Below are 17,838 nucleotides of genomic sequence, written 5' to 3' on the forward strand. Positions count from 1 at the left end.
AGACCATGTTGAGAAAGCACCATCATGTGGAGAAAGCCCCATCATGGGGAGAAAGCACCATCATGGGGAGAAAGCACCATCATGGGGAGAAAGCACCATCATGTGGAGAAAGCACCATCATGGGGAGAAAGCACCATCATGGGGAGAAAGCACCATCATGGGGAGAAAGCACCACCATGGGGAGAAAGCACCATCATGTGGAGAAAGCCCCATCATGTGGAGAAAGCACCATCATGTGAAGAAAGCACCATCATGGGCAGAAAGCACCATCATGGGGAGAAAGCACCATCATGTGGAGAAAGCCCCATCATGTGGAGAAAGCACCATCATGGGGAGAAAGCACCATCATGGGGAGAAAGCACCATCATGGGGAGAAAGCCCCATCATGGGGAGAAAGATGAGTTTGAGGCTCCCGGAGCCAAAGAAGAGGTTGTCTGAAACCCAAAGTGGCGCCTAAATTGATTCCAGATCTTCAATGTTGTTTTGACACATAAGGAGGGCCTGTAAACGGAGGAGTGAGGGCCTGTAACGGAGGAGTGAGGGCCTGTAACGGAGGAGTGAGGGCCTGTAACGGAGGAGTGAGGGCCTGTAACGGAGGAGTGAGGGCCTGTAACGGAGGAGTGAGGGCCTGTAACGGAGGAGTGAGGGCCTGTAACGGAGGAGTGAGGGCCTGTAACGGAGGAGTGAGGGCCTGTAACGGAGGAGTGAGGGCCTGTAACGGAGGAGTGGGAATATCTCTCTGCTCTGCAACCAGTACTGAATGATCCTAAGGTTAGCAGCCCAATAATATAATCTGAAATCTGGTAGTGCTAGACCGCCGTCTGGTCTAAGCCTCTGCAAAAGCTGTTTTCGTATCATACGGGGCTTTTTGTCCTATATAAAGTTAGAATTAGGCTGTCGATCTTTTTGAAAAACGTATTGGGAATAAAAATCTGATAGAGATATAAGAATTTAGGAAGAGTATTCATTTTAATAGAATGAATTATTGCGACTAAGGAGAGATGTAGCAAAGACCAGCGTTCAAAGTCGTCCTTAGTACGGGTTAAAAGAGGAGCAAAGTTGGCCTGAAAAGTGTTTTCAAATCTGATTGTGACATGCACCCCGAGATAAGTAAAACTTCTCAGCTGCTTTATAAATGTACTGCTACTGTAGAAATGGTAATAAATAGCACATCAAGTGCTTGGCTTTTAATAATCCTTTCTCAGTAAGACGTGGTCTTATGGTCTTATTTGGATTATCTTAGTATGTGCAGCTCTTGGTTATTTACACAGATATTCACATATCTCCTTGAGTGTACAATTGCATGTTTGAAGAGCTCCGGATGAGATATGTCCACAAACCTGCAGCAGAGGACAAATCCTTTGTTCTGTATTGGATCACTGGATGCAGAGTATTGACTGTGTACTGCAATGTTTTATGGCGTTCATATATGGTCTCTTATGAATACGTAATTCATTTTTCCATCCGTCCGTAGAAGAAATTGATTCTAGCCCGTCTTTAATGGTTAGTCATTACAGCACTCTGCAGGACATCAGTCAAAGAGATCGATGGCAGAACATTTGCCCCATTGAAATGTTACACACTCCTGGAGCCAGTCGAGCAGAATAGAGGCACGTTTATGTCCTTTGCTTCAGGGACACACACATGCACCCCCTCCAACCAACACACAACACACACACACGCAAAACAGTCACATGCACACGCACACACACTGCTTCTGCCTTACTGAAGCCTATCCCTCTCTCTCTCTTCTTCTGTCTAGCTGGAGGCATTCTACTCCATCTTCACCACGGAGCAGCAGGACCATGTGAAGTCAGTAGAGTACCTGAGAAACAACTACAGACCCCTCCAGGACCTGGACAACAGGGAGGTGTCGAAGTCCGCTGTTAAAGACGCCTGGCAGAGGGACCTGACTGACAGCCTGGGACTAGGTACAGATGTCATCACAGACGCATCCAGAGGTACCACACTATACACTCTCTTACATTCAGTCAGTCAGTCAGTCACCAGACACATCCAGAGGTACCACACTATACACTCTCTTATATTCAGTCAGTCAGTCAGTCAGTCAGTCAGTCAGACACATCCAGAGGTACCACACTATACACTCTCTTACATTCAGTCAGTCAGTCAGTCAGTCACCAGACACATCCAGAGGTACCACACTATACACTCTCTTATATTCAGTCAGTCAGTCACCAGACGCATCCAGAGGTACCACACTATACACTCTCTTACATTCAGTCAGTCAGTCAGTCACCAGACACATCCAGAGGTACCACACTATACACTCTCTTACATTCAGTCAGTCAGTCAGTCACCAGACACATCCAGAGGTACCACACTATACACTCTCTTACATTCAGTCAGTCAGTCAGTCAGTCACCAGACTATACACTCTCTTACATTCAGTCAGTCAGTCAGTCAGTCACCAGACACATCCAGAGGTACCACACTATAAACTCTCTTACATTCAGTCAGTCAGTCAGTCACCAGACACATCCAGAGGTACCAATATAGCTGATCTGATCAGACCTTACACTACTTCTCACCATGCCACTCAGTCTTTCACTTAATGCCTGTCGTTTGTCTATACCAGTGTTTCACAAACTCAGTCCTAGGGAACCCAAGGGATGCACGTTTTGGTTTTTGCCCTAACACTACACAGCTGATTCAAATGATTGAAGCTTGATGATTAGTTCAGTCAATCAGTTTTTCAGTTGTGTATTGCCTTTCTTTGTCTTTGTATGAAATATTTTTAATTACTTTATTTTGCATTACAAACATTGTTAGTTGAGGCTCCGCTAACACCGGTCGAGTTCATCCAGAAAGGACCCTGCCTCTTTAAACGTTAGCTCTCTTTGTTTTGAGTGTGGCTGGCAGAGAGAATTGAATGGGAGTGATTGTGATGAAGTGGGAGCTGGCGCTGTAACGGGCTACAGGATTGAGTAATCATCATTAATATGCACACAAAAAATTGTCTTACAAATTAAGTTGTGAAATTGCTCTGTCTCCCTCTCATCTTTGGGGCGGCAGGGTAGCCTAGTGGTTGTAGAATTTAATGGCTCTTTTCTGGATTTTGATAATTAGTGGGTATCTGCCTAATTCTGCTCTGCATGCATTATTTGGTGTTTTACAGTGTACACGGAGGATATTTTGGCAGAATTCTGCACGCAGAGTCTCAAATTGGTGTTGTCCCATTTTGTGAAGTCTTGGTTGGTGAGCGGACCCCAGACCTCACAACCATAAAGGGCAATGGGCTCTATGACTGATTCAAGTATTTTTAGCCAGATCCTAATTGGTATGTTGAATTTGATGTTCTTTTTGATGGCATAGAATGCCCTTCTTGCCTTGTCTCTCTGATCGTTCACTGCTTTGTGGAAGTTACCTGTGGCGCTGATGTTTAGGCCAAGGAATGTATCGTTTTTTTTGTGTGCTCTAGGGCAATGGTGTCTAGATGGAATTTGTATTTGTGGTCCTGGCAACTGGACCTTTATTGGAACACCATTATTTTGGTCTTACTGAGATTTACTGTCAGGTCCCAGGTCTGGCAGAATCTGTGCAGAATATCTAGGTGCTGCTGTAGGCCCTCCTTGGTTGGTGACAGAAGCACCAGATCATCAGCAAACAGTAGACATTTGACTTTAGATTCTAGTAGGGTGCGGCCGGGTACTGCAGACTTTTCTAGTGCCCGAGCCAATTCGTTGATACAGTGCCTTGCGAAAGTATTCGGCCCCCTTGAACTTTGCGACCTTTTGCCACATTTCAGGCTTCAAACATAAAGATATAAAACTGTATTTTTTTGTGAAGAATCAACAACAAGTGGGACACAATCATGAAGTGGAACGACATTTATTGGATATTTCAAACTTTTTTAACAAATCAAAAACTGAAAAATTGGGCGTGCAAAATTATTCAGCCCCTTTACTTTCAGTGCAGCAAACTCTCTCCAGAAGTTCAGTGAGGATCTCTGAATGATCCAATGTTGACCTAAATGACTAATGATGATAAATACAATCCACCTGTGTGTAATCAAGTCTCTGTATAAATGCACCTGCACTGTGATAGTCTCAGAGGTCCGAGAGCATCATGAAGAACAAGGAACACACCAGGCAGGTCCGAGATACTGTTGTGAAGAAGTTTAAAGCCGGATCTGGATACAAAAAGATTTCCCAAGTTTTAAACATCCCAAAGAGCACTGTGCAAGCGATAATATTGAAATGGAAGGAGTGTCAGACCACTGCAAATCTACCAAGACCTGGCCGTCCCTCTAAACTTTCAGCTCATACAAGGAGAAGACTGATCAGAGATGCAGCCAAGAGGCCCATGATCACTCTGGATGAACTGCAGAGATCTACAGCTGAGGTGGGAGACTCTGTCCATAGGACAACAATCAGTCGTATATTGCACAAAACTGGCCTTTATGGAAGAGTGGCAAGAAGAAAGCCATTTCTTAAAGATATCCATAAAAAGTGTTGTTTAAAGTTTGCCACAAGCCACCTGGGAGACACACCAAACATGTGGAAGAAGGTGCTCTGGTCAGACGAAACCAAAATTGAACTTTTTGGCAACAATGCAAAACGTTATGTTTGGCGTAAAAGCAACACAGCTGAACACACCATCCCCACTGTCAAACATGGTGGTGGCAGCATCATGGTTTGGGCCTGCTTTTCTTCAGCAGGGACAGGGAAGATGGTTAAAATTGATGGGAAGATGGATGGAGCCAAATACAGGACCATTCTGGAAGAAAACCTGATGGAGTCTGCAAAAGACCTGAGACTGGGACGGAGATTTGTCTTCCAACAAGACAATGATCCAAAACATAAAGCAAAATCTACAATGGAATGGTTCAAAAATAAACATATCCAGGTGTTAGAATGGCCAAGTCAAAGTCCAGACCTGAATCCAATCGAGAATCTGTGGAAAGAACTGAAAACTGCTGTTCACAAATGCTCTCCATCCAACCTCACTGAGCTCGAGCTGTTTTGCAAGGAGGAATGGGAAAAAATGTCAGTCTCTCGATGTGCAAAACTGATAGAGACATACCCCAAGCGACTTACAGCTGTAAAATCGCAGCAAAAGGTGGCGCTACAAAGTATTAACTTAAGGGGGCTGAATAATTTTGCACGCCCAATTTTTCAGTTTTTGATTTGTTAAAAAAGTTTGAAATATCCAATAAATGTCGTTCCACTTCATGATTGTGTCCCACTTGTTGTTGATTCTTCACAAAAAAATACAGTTTTATATCTTTATGTTTGAAGCCTGAAATGTGGCAAAAGGTCGCAAAGTTCAAGGGGGCCGAATACTTTCGCAAGGCACTGTATATATGTTGAAGAGGGTGGGGCTTAAGCTGCATCCCTGTCTCACCCCACGACCATGTGGGAAGAAATGTGTGTGTTTTTTGCCAATTTTAACTGCACACTTGTTGTTTGTGTACATGGACTTTATAATGTCGAATGTTTTACCCCCAACACCACTTTACATCAATTTGTATAGCAGACCCTCATGCCAAATTGAGTTGAAGGTGTTTTTGAAATCAACAAAGCATGAGAAGACTTTTGTTTGGTTGTCAATTAGGGTGTGCAGGGTGAATACATGGTCTGTTGTACGGTCATTTGGTAAAAAGCCAATTTGACATTTGCTCAGTACATTGTTTTCATTGAGGAAATGTACGTCCTCTTCTCTGCTCTCCTCCCTTCTCTGCTCTCCTCCTCTCTGCTCTCCTTTCTCCTCCTCTCTGCTCTCTTCTCTGTTCTCCTCCTCTCTGCTCTCCTCTCTCATATCCTCTCTCCTCTTCTCTCCTTTCCTCTCTGCTCTCCTCCTCTGCTCTCCTCTCCTCTTCTCTCCTCTCTGCTCTCCTCTGCTCTCTTCTCTCCTTCTCTGCTCTCCTCCTCTCTTCTCTCTTCCTCTCCTCTCCTCTTGCCTCCTCTCCTTTTTACTCCTCTCTGCTCTCCTCACTTCTCTCTTTACTCCTCTCTTTACTCCTCTCTGCTCTCCTCACTTCTCTCTTTACTCCTCTCTGTTCTCCTCTCTGCTCTCCTAACTTCTCTCTGCTCTCCTCTCTGCTCTCCTCACTTCTCTCTTTACTCCTCTCTGTTTTCCTCTTTGCTCTCCTAACTTCTCTCTGCTCTCCTCTCTGCTCTCCTAACTTCTCTCTGCTCTCCTCTCTGCTCTCCTCACTTCTCTCTGCTCTCCTCTCTGCTCTCCTCACTTCTCTCTTTACTCCTCTCTGTTTTCCTCTCTGCTCTACTCACTTCTCTCTTTACTCCTCTCTACTCTCCTCTCTCCTCCTATCTGCTCTCCTCTCCTCCATCTCTCACCCAACCTAACCCTCTCCTCACGTCCCACCTCCATTTCATGTATACATAATTCACACTACTTTCACATAATTTTTTCAGTGGAATAATGGAGCAATCTAAGACAGAAAACGTAGAGCTTCCTGCCTTGACACTGGTTGTAGACAGCCTCTGAATCCGTTGTCTAGTAACTCAACATTCCATGCGCAGACAGACAAACAGACAGACAGACAGACAGACAGACAGACAGACAGACAGATGGATGGATATGGATGTCTTTCTGGTGACCATACTGTGGCCTACATCACCCTCTTGAGGTTAAGTATAGTACTGCAGCCATACAGTGTGTAAGTGTGTGAGTCATCCTATTCTCTAGTTCCACAGATGAGACGACTGACTCACTTAAATATAGAACCACAGAAGATGACTAAAGAAGTTGTCAACAACACTACACATGCCTGACTCCTGTTTCAGATTCATCACCCGCATTCACTCCTCCAGTCTACAGACCCTGGTCTCTATCCCTCCACCCATCCAATCGTTCGTCCCACCTTCCTCCATCCCTCTAGCTCTCCACCATTCCATCCCTACTTCCTCCATCTCTATATCCCTCTATCTCTCTACTCCTTCATCCCTCCATTCCTACTTCCTCCTTCCTCCATCCCTCTATCTCCGTCTCTCCAGTCCTCCATCGCTCCATCCAGTACCCTAGAGACTGGTTGGTTGGACTATACCAGAGCCCTGTGTGTTGAGGCTCAAGGCTCCTGTCTTTATGAGCTTATGTGTTCTTTCAGTCTGGTTAAAGCTGCTCCTCTGGAAACCAGCGGCTGGATGAGTCAGCAGTCAGACAGTAATAAAATATGTAGTTTCTCCTCAGGCTGCCTGCCTGCGACCCACACATGTAGCACACACACACACACACACACACACCTTGCCATTATCAGATCAGCCTGAGTGCTGAAGAGATGTCAACACAAGCAGCAGTCCGCCGAATGAATCCTTTTATTTTTGACCTGTTTCTGTCTCCATCACCACTTCATTCATCAGAAAAACAAGTCCTCAAGGCTTTCTCGCTCTCCTATCCTCTTCCACCCTGGGTGGGTTTTATTGTCAAATAAATCATGTGTTTATCGTTTCTCTCTCTCCTATCCTCTTCCACCCTGGGTATGTTTTATTGTCAAATAAATCATGTGTTTATCGTTTCTCTCTCTCCTATCCTCTTCCACCCTGGGTGGGTTTTATTGTCAAATAAATCATGTGTTTATCGTTTCTCTCTCTCCTATCCTCTTCCACCCTGGGTGGGTTTTATTGTCAAATAAATCATGTGTTTATCGTTTCTCTCTCTCCTATCCTCTTCCACCCTGGGTGGGTTTTATTGTCAAATAAATCATGTGTTTATCGTTTCTCTCTCTCCTATCCTCTTCCACCCTGGGTGGTTTTATTGTCAAATAAATCATGTGTTTATCGTTTCTCTCTCTCCTATCCTCTTCCACCCTGGGTGGGTTTTATTGTCAAATAAATCATGTGTTTATCGTTTCTCTCTCTCCTATCCTCTTCCACCCTGGGTGGGTTTTATTGTCAAATAAATCATGTGTTTATCGTTTCTCTCTCTCCTATCCTCTTCCACCCTGGGTGGTTTTATTGTCAAATAAATAATGTGTTTATCGTTTCTCTCTCTCCTATCCTCTTCCACCCTGGGTGGTTTTATTGTCAAATAAATCATGTGTTTATCGTTTCTCTCTCTCCTATCCTCTTCCACCCTGGGTGGGTTTTATTGTCAAATAAATCATGTGTTTATCGTTTCTCTCTCTCCTATCCTCTTCCACCCTGGGTGGGTTTTATTGTCAAATAAATCATGTGTTTATCGTTTCTCGCTCTCCTATCCTCTTCCACCCTGGGTGGGTTTTATTGTCAAATAAATCATGTGTTTATCGTTTCTCTCTCTCCTATCCTCTTCCACCCTGGGTGGTTTTATTGTCAAATAAATCATGTGTTTATCGTTTCTCTCTCTCCTATCCTCTTCCACCCTGGGTGGGTTTTATTGTCAAATAAATCATGTGTTTATCGTTTCTCTCTCTCCTATCCTCTTCCACCCTGGGTGGGTTTTATTGTCAAATAAATCATGTGTTTATCGTTTCTCTCTCTCCTATCCTCTTCCACCCTGGGTGGTTTTATTGTCAAATAAATAATGTGTTTATCGTTTCTCTCTCTCCTATCCTCTTCCACCCTGGGTGGTTTTATTGTCAAATAAATCATGTGTTTATCGTTTCTCTCTCTCCTATCCTCTTCCACCCTGGGTGGGTTTTATTGTCAAATAAATCATGTGTTTATCGTTTCTCTCTCTCCTATCCTCTTCCACCCTGGGTGGGTTTTATTGTCAAATAAATCATGTGTTTATCGTTTCTCGCTCTCCTATCCTCTTCCACCCTGGGTGGGTTTTATTGTCAAATAAATCATGTGTTTATCCTTTCTCTCTCTCCTATCCTCTTCCACCCTGGGTGGGTTTTATTGTCAAATAAATCATGTGTTTATCGTTTCTCGCTCTCCTATCCTCTTCCACCCTGGGTGGGTTTTATTGTCAAATAAATCATGTGTTTATCGTTTCTCGCTCTCCTATCCTCTTCCACCCTGGGTGGGTTTTATTGTCAAATAAATCATGTGTTTATCGTTTCTCTCTCTCCTATCCTCTTCCACCCTGGGTGGGTTTTATTGTCAAATAAATCATGTGTTTATCGTTTCTCTCTCTCCTATCCTCTTCCACCCTGGGTGGGTTTTATTGTCAAATAAATCATGTGTTTATCGTTTCTCTCTCTCCTATCCTCTTCCACCCTGGGTGGTTTTATTGTCAAATAAATCATGTGTTTATCGTTTCTCTCTCTCCTATCCTCTTCCACCCTGGGTGGTTTTATTGTCCAATAAATCATGTGTTTATCGTTTCTCTCTCTCCTATCCTCTTCCACCCTGGGTGGGTTTTATTGTCAAATAAATCATGTGTTTATCGTTTCTCTCTCTCCTATCCTCTTCCACCCTGGGTGGGTTTTATTGTCAAATAAATCATGTGTTTATCGTTTCTCTCTCTCCTATCCTCTTCCACCCTGGGTGGGTTTTATTGTCAAATAAATCATGTGTTTATCGTTTCTCTCTCTCCTATCCTCTTCCACCCTGGGTGGTTTTATTGTCAAATAAATCATGTGTTTATCGTTTCTCTCTCTCCTATCCTCTTCCACCCTGGGTGGTTTTATTGTCAAATAAATCATGTGTTTATCGTTTCTCTCTCTCCTATCCTCTTCCAGCCAGGGTGGGTTTTATTGTCAAATAAATCATGTGTTTATCGTTTCTCTCAATCCAGTCTCCTCTTCCCTCTCTTTCACCCCTCCTTCCCTCTCCATTCTGATTTTCCTTCTTCAACCCATCCCCCCACACCTGCTTCCCTCCTCCCCCCATCTTCCTCCCTCCCTCCCTCTCACCAGTCTGCAGCAGTGCCCCAGTCAACATGAAGATCCAGCCACTGAACGGCACTGCCCTGTTGGTGAGCTGGCAGCGCCCGCTAGTGGTCTACCACCCGCCTATCACCAGCTTCATGGTGTCCTACAGCTGGATGAAGAGTGACGTGGCCTACGAGAAGACTGGGGACCAGAACATGGTGAGACACAGAACGCTGTGCAGACTGTCAGTCCGTCTCAGTTGCCTGGTTGGAAATGGACACTCCAGGTCTGTCTGTCACAAATCAAATCCCATTTTATCAGTCACATGCTTTGTAAACATCAGGTGTAGACTAACAGTGAAAGTCTTCCTAAAGGGTCCTTCCCAACGACGCAGAGAGAAAACATAATAACAGATAAATACACAAGAGTAACGAAAACTTGGCTATACAGTATATACGGGATACCACAACTGAGTCAATGTGCAGGGGTACGAGGTCATTGGGGTAGATATGTAAATATTGGTAAGGATAAAGTGACTGGGTAAAATAGTTAGTGCAAAAAGGGTCAATGTAGATAGTCCTGGGAAGCTATTTGGTTAACCATTTAACTAACAATTCAGCAGTCTTATGGCTCGGGGGTAGAAGCTGTTCAGGGTCCTGTTGGTTCCAGACTTGTGCATCGGTACCGCTTGCCGTGCGGTAGAGAGAACAGTCCATGACACACACTGCACCGAGACTCCCACTGTGATGTGTCCGATGGGCTCAGCTCCCTCCAGTCTAATGTGTCAGTGAGAGATACACACCACATCTGGCTCGTACCGTCACTGTACCGTGGGATCTCAGTGAAGTTCTCTTTTTAAACACATCATGGCAGTCTTCTCATTCAGCCAGGGGTTGTTGTTGATATAGTTCACGCCTTCACGTTAGTTTCCAACTTGGATGTGTTGACTATTTAGACTTGCCAAATGGAGCCTGTCTTGTCTCATCCTCTAAATACACTATATATACAAATGTATGTGGACACCCAATAGACAAACAATCTCCATAGACACACATTGGCAGTAGAATGGCCTTACTGAAGAGCTCAGTGACTTTCAACATGGTACCGTCATAGGATGCCACCTTTCTAAACAAGTCAGTTCGTCAAATTTCTGCCCTGCTAGAGCTGCCGTGGTCAACTGTAAGTGCTGTTATTGTGAAGTAGAAACATCTTGGAGTAACAACGGCTCAGCCCCGAAGTGGTAGGCCACACATTCTCCACAGAACGGGACCGGCAACTGCTGAAGCGCGTAGTGCGTACAAATTGGCTGTGCTCGGTTGCAACACTCACTTCCGAGTTACAAACTGCCTCTGGAAGCAATGTCAGCACAAGAACTGTTCGTCAGGAGCTTCATTAAATGGGTTCATTAAAACGCGTTCTCTGGAGTGATGATTCACGCTTCACCATCTGGCAGTCTGACAGACAAATCTGGGTTTGGCAGATACCAGGAGATTGCTAACTGCCCCAATGCAGAGTGCCAACTGTAAAGTTTGGTGGTGTAGGATTAATGGTCTGATGCTGTTTTTTATGGTTCGGGCTAGGACCCTTAGTTCCAGTGAAAGGAAATCTTAACGCTACAGCATACAATGACATTCTGGACGATTCTGAGCTTCCATGTTTGTGGCCATTTCTTGTTTCAGCACGACAAATCAAAGTTTATTTGTCATGTGCGCCGAATTCAACAGTGAAATGCTTACTTACAGGCTCTAACCAACAGTGCAAAAAGTCCCTGCACCAATGCCGCAGCAATGTACCAACATCTAGTGGAAAGCCTTCCAAGAAGAGCGAAATAAATATTTCTCTCTACTATTATTCTGTCATTCCACATTCTTAAAGTAAAATGGAGATCCTAACTGACCTAAGACAAGGAATTCTTACCAGGGTTAAATGTCAGGAATTGTGAAAAACTGAGTTTAAATGTATTTGGCTAAGGTGTATGTAAACTTCCGACTTCAACTATATATATGAGGCCATACAGAGGAGGATTTGGCTGTGAACAATCATTTTAAAGGAATAAACATAGACTGCAGGAAAACACTGTCTCAGGAGAGACGATGCAGAGACGTCCATCTCTCTTTGCCTACAATCAATCTCGCTCTCTCTCTTTTCATTTGCCATATCACCACACTCCTTCATTCTTCCCTCACGTCAGCCCCCTTTCCCCATTCTCTGCCCACTTCATTTCCATTTTTATTTTCAATCTCCGTCCTTATCTGGGTTATATCAGGGAACTGCAGGCTTCCTGCAATCATAGTTGAATCAATTGAAACCACTCAAGCCCTTAGTTTCACATCCCCTCCTCTCATCTCCCCTTCGGCCAATGCAATAACCCTCCATTCTGGAGACCATCTCTGGCGTAATTAACTTTAACCAGAGTGGCCCCTGATGCGTCACACAGTGCAGTGATGGACAGGTAAGGACACAGAACGGGTAGGTGAGGACACAGGGAGGAGTAAAGGGTAGGTGAGGACACAGAGAGGAGTAAAGGGTAGGTGAGGATACAGGGAGGAGTAAAGGGTAGGTGAGGATACAGGGAGGAGTAAAGGGTAGGTGAGGACACAGAACGGGTAGGTGAGGATACAGGGAGGAGTAAAGGGTAGGTGAGGACACAGGGGGGCGTAAAGGGTAGGTGAGGACACAGAGAGGAGTAAAGGGTAGTTGAGGACACAGGGAGGAGTAAAGGGTAGGTGAGGACACAGGGAGGAGTAAAGGGTAGATATGAGGATACAGGGAGGAGTAAAGGGTAGGTGAGGATACAGGGAGGAGTAAAGGGTAGGTGAGGACACAGGGAGGAGTAAAGGGTAGGTGAGGACACAGAGAGGAGTAAAGGGTAGGTGAGGATACAGGGAGGAGTAAAGGGTAGGTGAGGATACAGGGAGGAGTAAAGGGTAGGTGAGGACACAGAACGGGTAGGTGAGGATACAGGAAGGAGTAAAGGGTAGGTGAGGACACAGAGAGGAGTAAAGGGTAGGTGAGGACACAGGGAGGAGTAAAGGGTAGGTGAGGACACAGGGAGGAGTAAAGGGTAGGTGAGGATGCAGGGAGGAGTAAAGGGTAGGTGAGGATGCAGGGAGGAGTAAAGGGTAGTTGAGGACACAGAACGGGTAGGTGAGGATACAGGGAGGAGTAAAGGGTAGATGAGGACACAGGGAGGAGTAAAAGGGTAGATGAGGACACAGGGAGGAGTAAAGGGTAGATGAGGACACAGGGAGGAGTAAAGGGTAGGTGAGGATAGAACAGGTGCTATGGATCCCTATCATGGGTGTTAGCTGTCAGTCTTGACACACACTGAATGTTAATCATATGTGAGTCATTTCCTTAGGCCTTCTATGTAGTGTGGATGTCTCATATGTACAGGACTCTGTGACAGGGTGTGTCTGTCTCTCTGTGACAACACTGTCTGTCTGTCAGAATCTCATTCTTTCTCTTGCTCTCTCTGCCTCTGTGTCCATCCTACAGAAGGCGGTGATAACCCACGTGTCTCCAGACATCCTGTATCTGTTCAGAGTCCAGGCGGTGTGCCAGAGAGACCTACGCAGTGACTTCAGCCAGACACTGCTCTTCAGAGGTAATCACACCACACACCATAACGCAGCGTATACAGTACAGCCCTATTGATGGAGTCACATAATCCTAACGTCCAGTTTTAAAATGATCAGAGATAGTTAAATACTAAGAACAAACACTTGTCTTTGTTCCAAATGCATGTGTAATATTTTCCTGTGTTTGGTCGTCCAGCTAACACCACCAGGATATTTGAGGGGACACGGATAGTGAAGACTGGAATGGTGAGTAAAGTACAGATCATTTGTCTTGTCCAGAAGATGGCAGCATAACAATTTATTTTGTGATGATCCAACATGATTTGTTATGGCATGATACTAACTCTCTCTCTCACTTTCTCTCTCGTTTTCTCCACCCCATACCCCTCTCCTTCCCTCTCCCCCTCTCTCTACTCTTTCCCCCAGCCCACCGTCTCCCCAGCTTCCTCGGCGGACATGGCTCCTATCAGCTCCGGCTCCTCCACCTGGACCTCCTCTGGCCTCCCCTTCTCCTTTGTCTCCATGGCTACGGGGGGTATCGGCCCATCCTCCAGCGGCAGTCAGGCCACGGTGGCATCGGTGGTGACCAGCACACTGTTGGCCGGCCTGGGCTTCAGCGGAGGGGTCATCTCTTCCCTGCCTGGCTCTCTCTGGCCCACCCAGGCCCCTGCAGCCAGCCCTGGGTCTAATCCTGGCCCGGGTCCCATCCCCAGCCACCAGCCTACCCAGTCCCAGGCCTCCACTGAGCTCCCTACAGCCCGTCAGGGTGGTTCTGACACGGACACCCCCACAGCGGAGGAGGAGGCAGGGGTGGACAGGGAGGCTGAGGGGGAGGAGGGAGAGGGAGAGAAGGATGAAGGGGAAGACGACAGGAGGAAGAAGAATAACAAGACAGTGCCTGATGAGGTGGAGACAAAGATGAACAGCACCGTGGTCAAAGTGCCCTCCTCCCATGTCCCTACCCCCACAGCCAAAGAGAAAGGACAGGGGCAGGGAGAGCCTGTGGCTAACAGCACCACTGTGCCTCCCAGTGTAGGGGAGGACCGACTTTTCAGAGTGAACAGTAGCTCAGGGCCCACGGTGCAGCCAAAGAAGGACACAGCAGAGAGAGAGATGCAGATTCCTCAGAGCCCAACACGCTCCCCAAAGACTGGTGGGGAGAAGAGCCTTTGGCCTTTCTCTGTCCACACTGGTGAGTAGAACTCTCTGTATAACCCATATCATTTTCCTATTTTTAGCACAACGACACTGAAAAAAATTATACACGCAAACATGCAACAATTTCAGTTCAGTTCATATAACGAAATCTGTCAATTGAAATAAATTCATTTGGCAATAATCTATGGATTTCACATGACTGGGAGTACAAATAGGCATCAGTTGGTCACAGATACCTTTAAAAAAAATAGCCCTTGTGACCACCATTTGCCACATGCAGTGCGACACATCTCCTTTGCATAAAGTTGATCAGGCTGTTGATTGTGGCCTGTGAAATGTTGTTCCACTCCCCTTCAATGGCTGTGCGAAGTTGCTGGATAATGGAGAGAACTGGAACATGCTGTCGATCCAAGGGATCCCAAACATGCTCAATAGGTGACATGTCTGGTGAGAATGCAGGCCATGGATGAACTGGGTCATTTTCAGCTTCCAGGAATTGTGTAGAGATCCTTGCAACATGGGGACGTGCATTATCATGTTGAAACATGAGGTGATAACGGCCGATGAATGGAACAATGGGCCTCAGGGTCTCGTCACGGTATCTCTGTGAATTGTTCGTAGATGTAGGCTTTTTGTGCCTATGGAACATTTCTGTGATCTTTTATTTCAGCTGATGAAACATGGGACCAACACTTTACATGTTGCATTTATATTTTTGTTGAGTATAGTTGTACACTGGAGATATGTAACACAATATTTAGACCTATATAATGTCATTTTAGTTTTCTGGTTCACCCTTAACCCCCCTGCAGCTTGTCATGTTACACAGGCTGTGTTATTATATATCTGCATATCAACAGTAAATATGAGACAGACAGGGCCTATTTTAAACATTAGCCTTGGGATCAGCCCCAGCTTCAGTATGTGGCAATATACTGAGACAAATGGCTCAATTTCTGAGTGCCACCATAATATCACACCGAGAGAGCCCTAGAGAAAGTAATGGAACTATTCTACAGCCCGAGGAGCCATTACTTAGCCCGAGGGGCCATTACTTAGCCCGAGGGGCCATTACTTAGCCCGAGGGGCCATTGCCTAGCCCGAGGGGCCATTGCCTAGCCCGAGGGACCATTACCTAGCCCGAGGGGCCATTACTTAGCCCGAGGTACCATTACTTAGCCCGAGGTACCATTACTTAGCCCGAGGTACCATTACTTAGCCCGAGGTACCATTACTTAGCCCGAGGTGCCATTACTTAGCCCGAGGGGCCATTACTTAGCCCGAGGTACCATTACTTAGCCCGAGGTACCATTACTTAGCCCGAGGTACCATTACTTAGCCCGAGGGACCATTACCTAGCCCGAGGTGCCATTACTTAGCCCGAGGTACCATTACTTAGCCCGAGGTACCATTACTTAGCCCGAGGTACCATTACTTAGCCCGAGGGACCATTACCTAGCCCGAGGTGCCATTACTTAGCCCGAGGTACCATTACTTAGCCCGAGGTACCATTACTTAGCCCGAGGTACCATTACTTAGCCCGAGGGGCCATTACTTAGCCCGAGGTACCATTACTTAGCCTGAGGTGCCATTACTTAGCCCGAGGGGCCATTAGTTTGAGGCATGCTCTGAGGCATATTTTCAAGACCAAACTGCCTGCCTACTAGCCAGGAATAAAACAGAGAAAGTAAAGCAGGGTATTGCTGTCCTTATTCATTCTGAATATACAAATTTAGATGAGTAGCGCTCCAAGCTTCAGGGTAAACCTAGTCACTTACTGTCATTGTAAATAAGAATTTGTTCTTAACTGACTTGCCTAGGTAAATAAAGGTTCAATAAAATAAAATAAACTCACCCTACTGATGAAGCCATCACACTGAAACGATGTGTAAATGAATGCTGCCCTACCAAGCAAAAAGACAATAACTGATCATGTGTTCGAAAATGAGTTAGTCATTTCTGCTACATTAAATACATGCTTAATCATGTGGACAAGTATCCTGCCTCTATTGTATTGTGTTTTGGAGAAAATGGGGTTCATGTTAGCAGTAACTGCATAAAGTTACTGTGAAACCAAGGTAAATAAAAGCCATTTTTCTCAGTTCCACGCTTTGAGCAGTTACTGCCTTTCTGCTTGGTAGGGCAGTATAAATATATAAATAGTGGAGCTAAACTGTTTTTTCGGAAGTGAAATTGGTTTGTTTGAAGGCTGAAGCTTCCATGAGTGGCCCAAATAATCTGAATAATCTCACTTTGATTTGACTTTTGTGTGTTAAAGTGTTTTTGGAGTAGATATCTGACACAGCCTCTGTGTATGTCTCCCATTCCACCCCTCCACCTTTCCAGACAGAACTAGTGTGTCCAACATGACCCGCAGCTCTCACCCTGGGGGGGGCCGGATGGAGTGGATCGTCCCGCTGGTGGTGGTCTCAGCCCTCACCCTGCTCTGCCTCGTCATGCTACTGGCTGTCCTGGTCTACTGGAGGTATTATAGATTCCGTTATATTATTATATTACTGGGTTACTAACCCTAACCCCTACTGACCCCTGGTGGTGGTCTCAGCCCTCACCCTGCTCTGCCTCGTCATGCTACTGGCTGTCCTGGTCTACTGGAGGTATTATAGATTCCGTTATATTATTATATTACTGGGTTACTAACCCTAACCCCTACTGACCCCTGGTGGTGGTCTCAGCCCTCACCCTGCTCTGCCTCGTCATGCATGCTAGGTGTGTGCGTATTTTCCAGACCCCACCATGTAAAAAAAAAATGATTTAATCAAAGGCCAACGTTTACTTTTTTGAATTGAGTCTATGGCAGTCCATTACAAATCCATTTGACAGTAGTTTTGACAGTATTTCAATCTGAAGGAAGTATGCCTTCAGAAAGTGTTCACATCTTTTTCCACATTTAGTCACAGCCTGAATTTAAAATATATTTTGGGGGAGGTCACTAACCTACACACAGTAAGTACCCCACAATGTCAAAGTGGAATTATGTTTTTTGAATTCTTTTCTGTAAGGTCCCTCATTCGAGCAGTGAATTTCAAACACATTCAACCTCAAAGACCAGGGAGGTTTTCCAATGCCTTGCAAAGAAGAGCACCTAATGGATTTCACCATGAGGCCAACGGTAACATAAACAGTAACAACATGTAATGGCTGTGGTAGGAGAAAACAAAACATGCGTCCTGTTTGCAACAAGTCACTAAAGTGATCCTGCAAAAAATGTGGCAAAGCAATTCACTTTTTGTCCTGAATACAAAGTGTTATGTTTGGGGCAAATCCAATACATTACATTACTCTCCATATTTTGGAGCATTGTGGTGGCTGCAACATATTATGGGTATGCTTGTAATCATTAAGGAATGGAGCTAAGCA

At 45.3% G+C, this 17,838-nt stretch overlaps 1 protein-coding gene across 1 annotated transcript in view; it reads left to right on the top strand.

Annotated features, from left to right (window-relative positions):
* LOC139413700 (receptor-type tyrosine-protein phosphatase gamma-like) overlaps positions 1-17,838 on the top strand; it is a 222,020-nt gene that overhangs the window by 177,175 nt on the left and 27,007 nt on the right. The window contains exons 8-13 of the mRNA XM_071161382.1: positions 1,763-1,961; positions 9,767-9,939; positions 13,220-13,328; positions 13,499-13,548; positions 13,729-14,494; positions 16,807-16,945. Coding sequence (XP_071017483.1) covers positions 1,763-1,961; positions 9,767-9,939; positions 13,220-13,328; positions 13,499-13,548; positions 13,729-14,494; positions 16,807-16,945 — 1,436 coding nt within the window. The remainder of the gene's footprint in view (positions 1-1,762; positions 1,962-9,766; positions 9,940-13,219; positions 13,329-13,498; positions 13,549-13,728; positions 14,495-16,806; positions 16,946-17,838) is intronic.

Source organism: Oncorhynchus clarkii, chromosome 7 (genome assembly GCF_045791955.1).
Source record: "Oncorhynchus clarkii lewisi isolate Uvic-CL-2024 chromosome 7, UVic_Ocla_1.0, whole genome shotgun sequence".
NCBI classification, from domain to species: domain Eukaryota; kingdom Metazoa; phylum Chordata; class Actinopteri; order Salmoniformes; family Salmonidae; genus Oncorhynchus; species Oncorhynchus clarkii.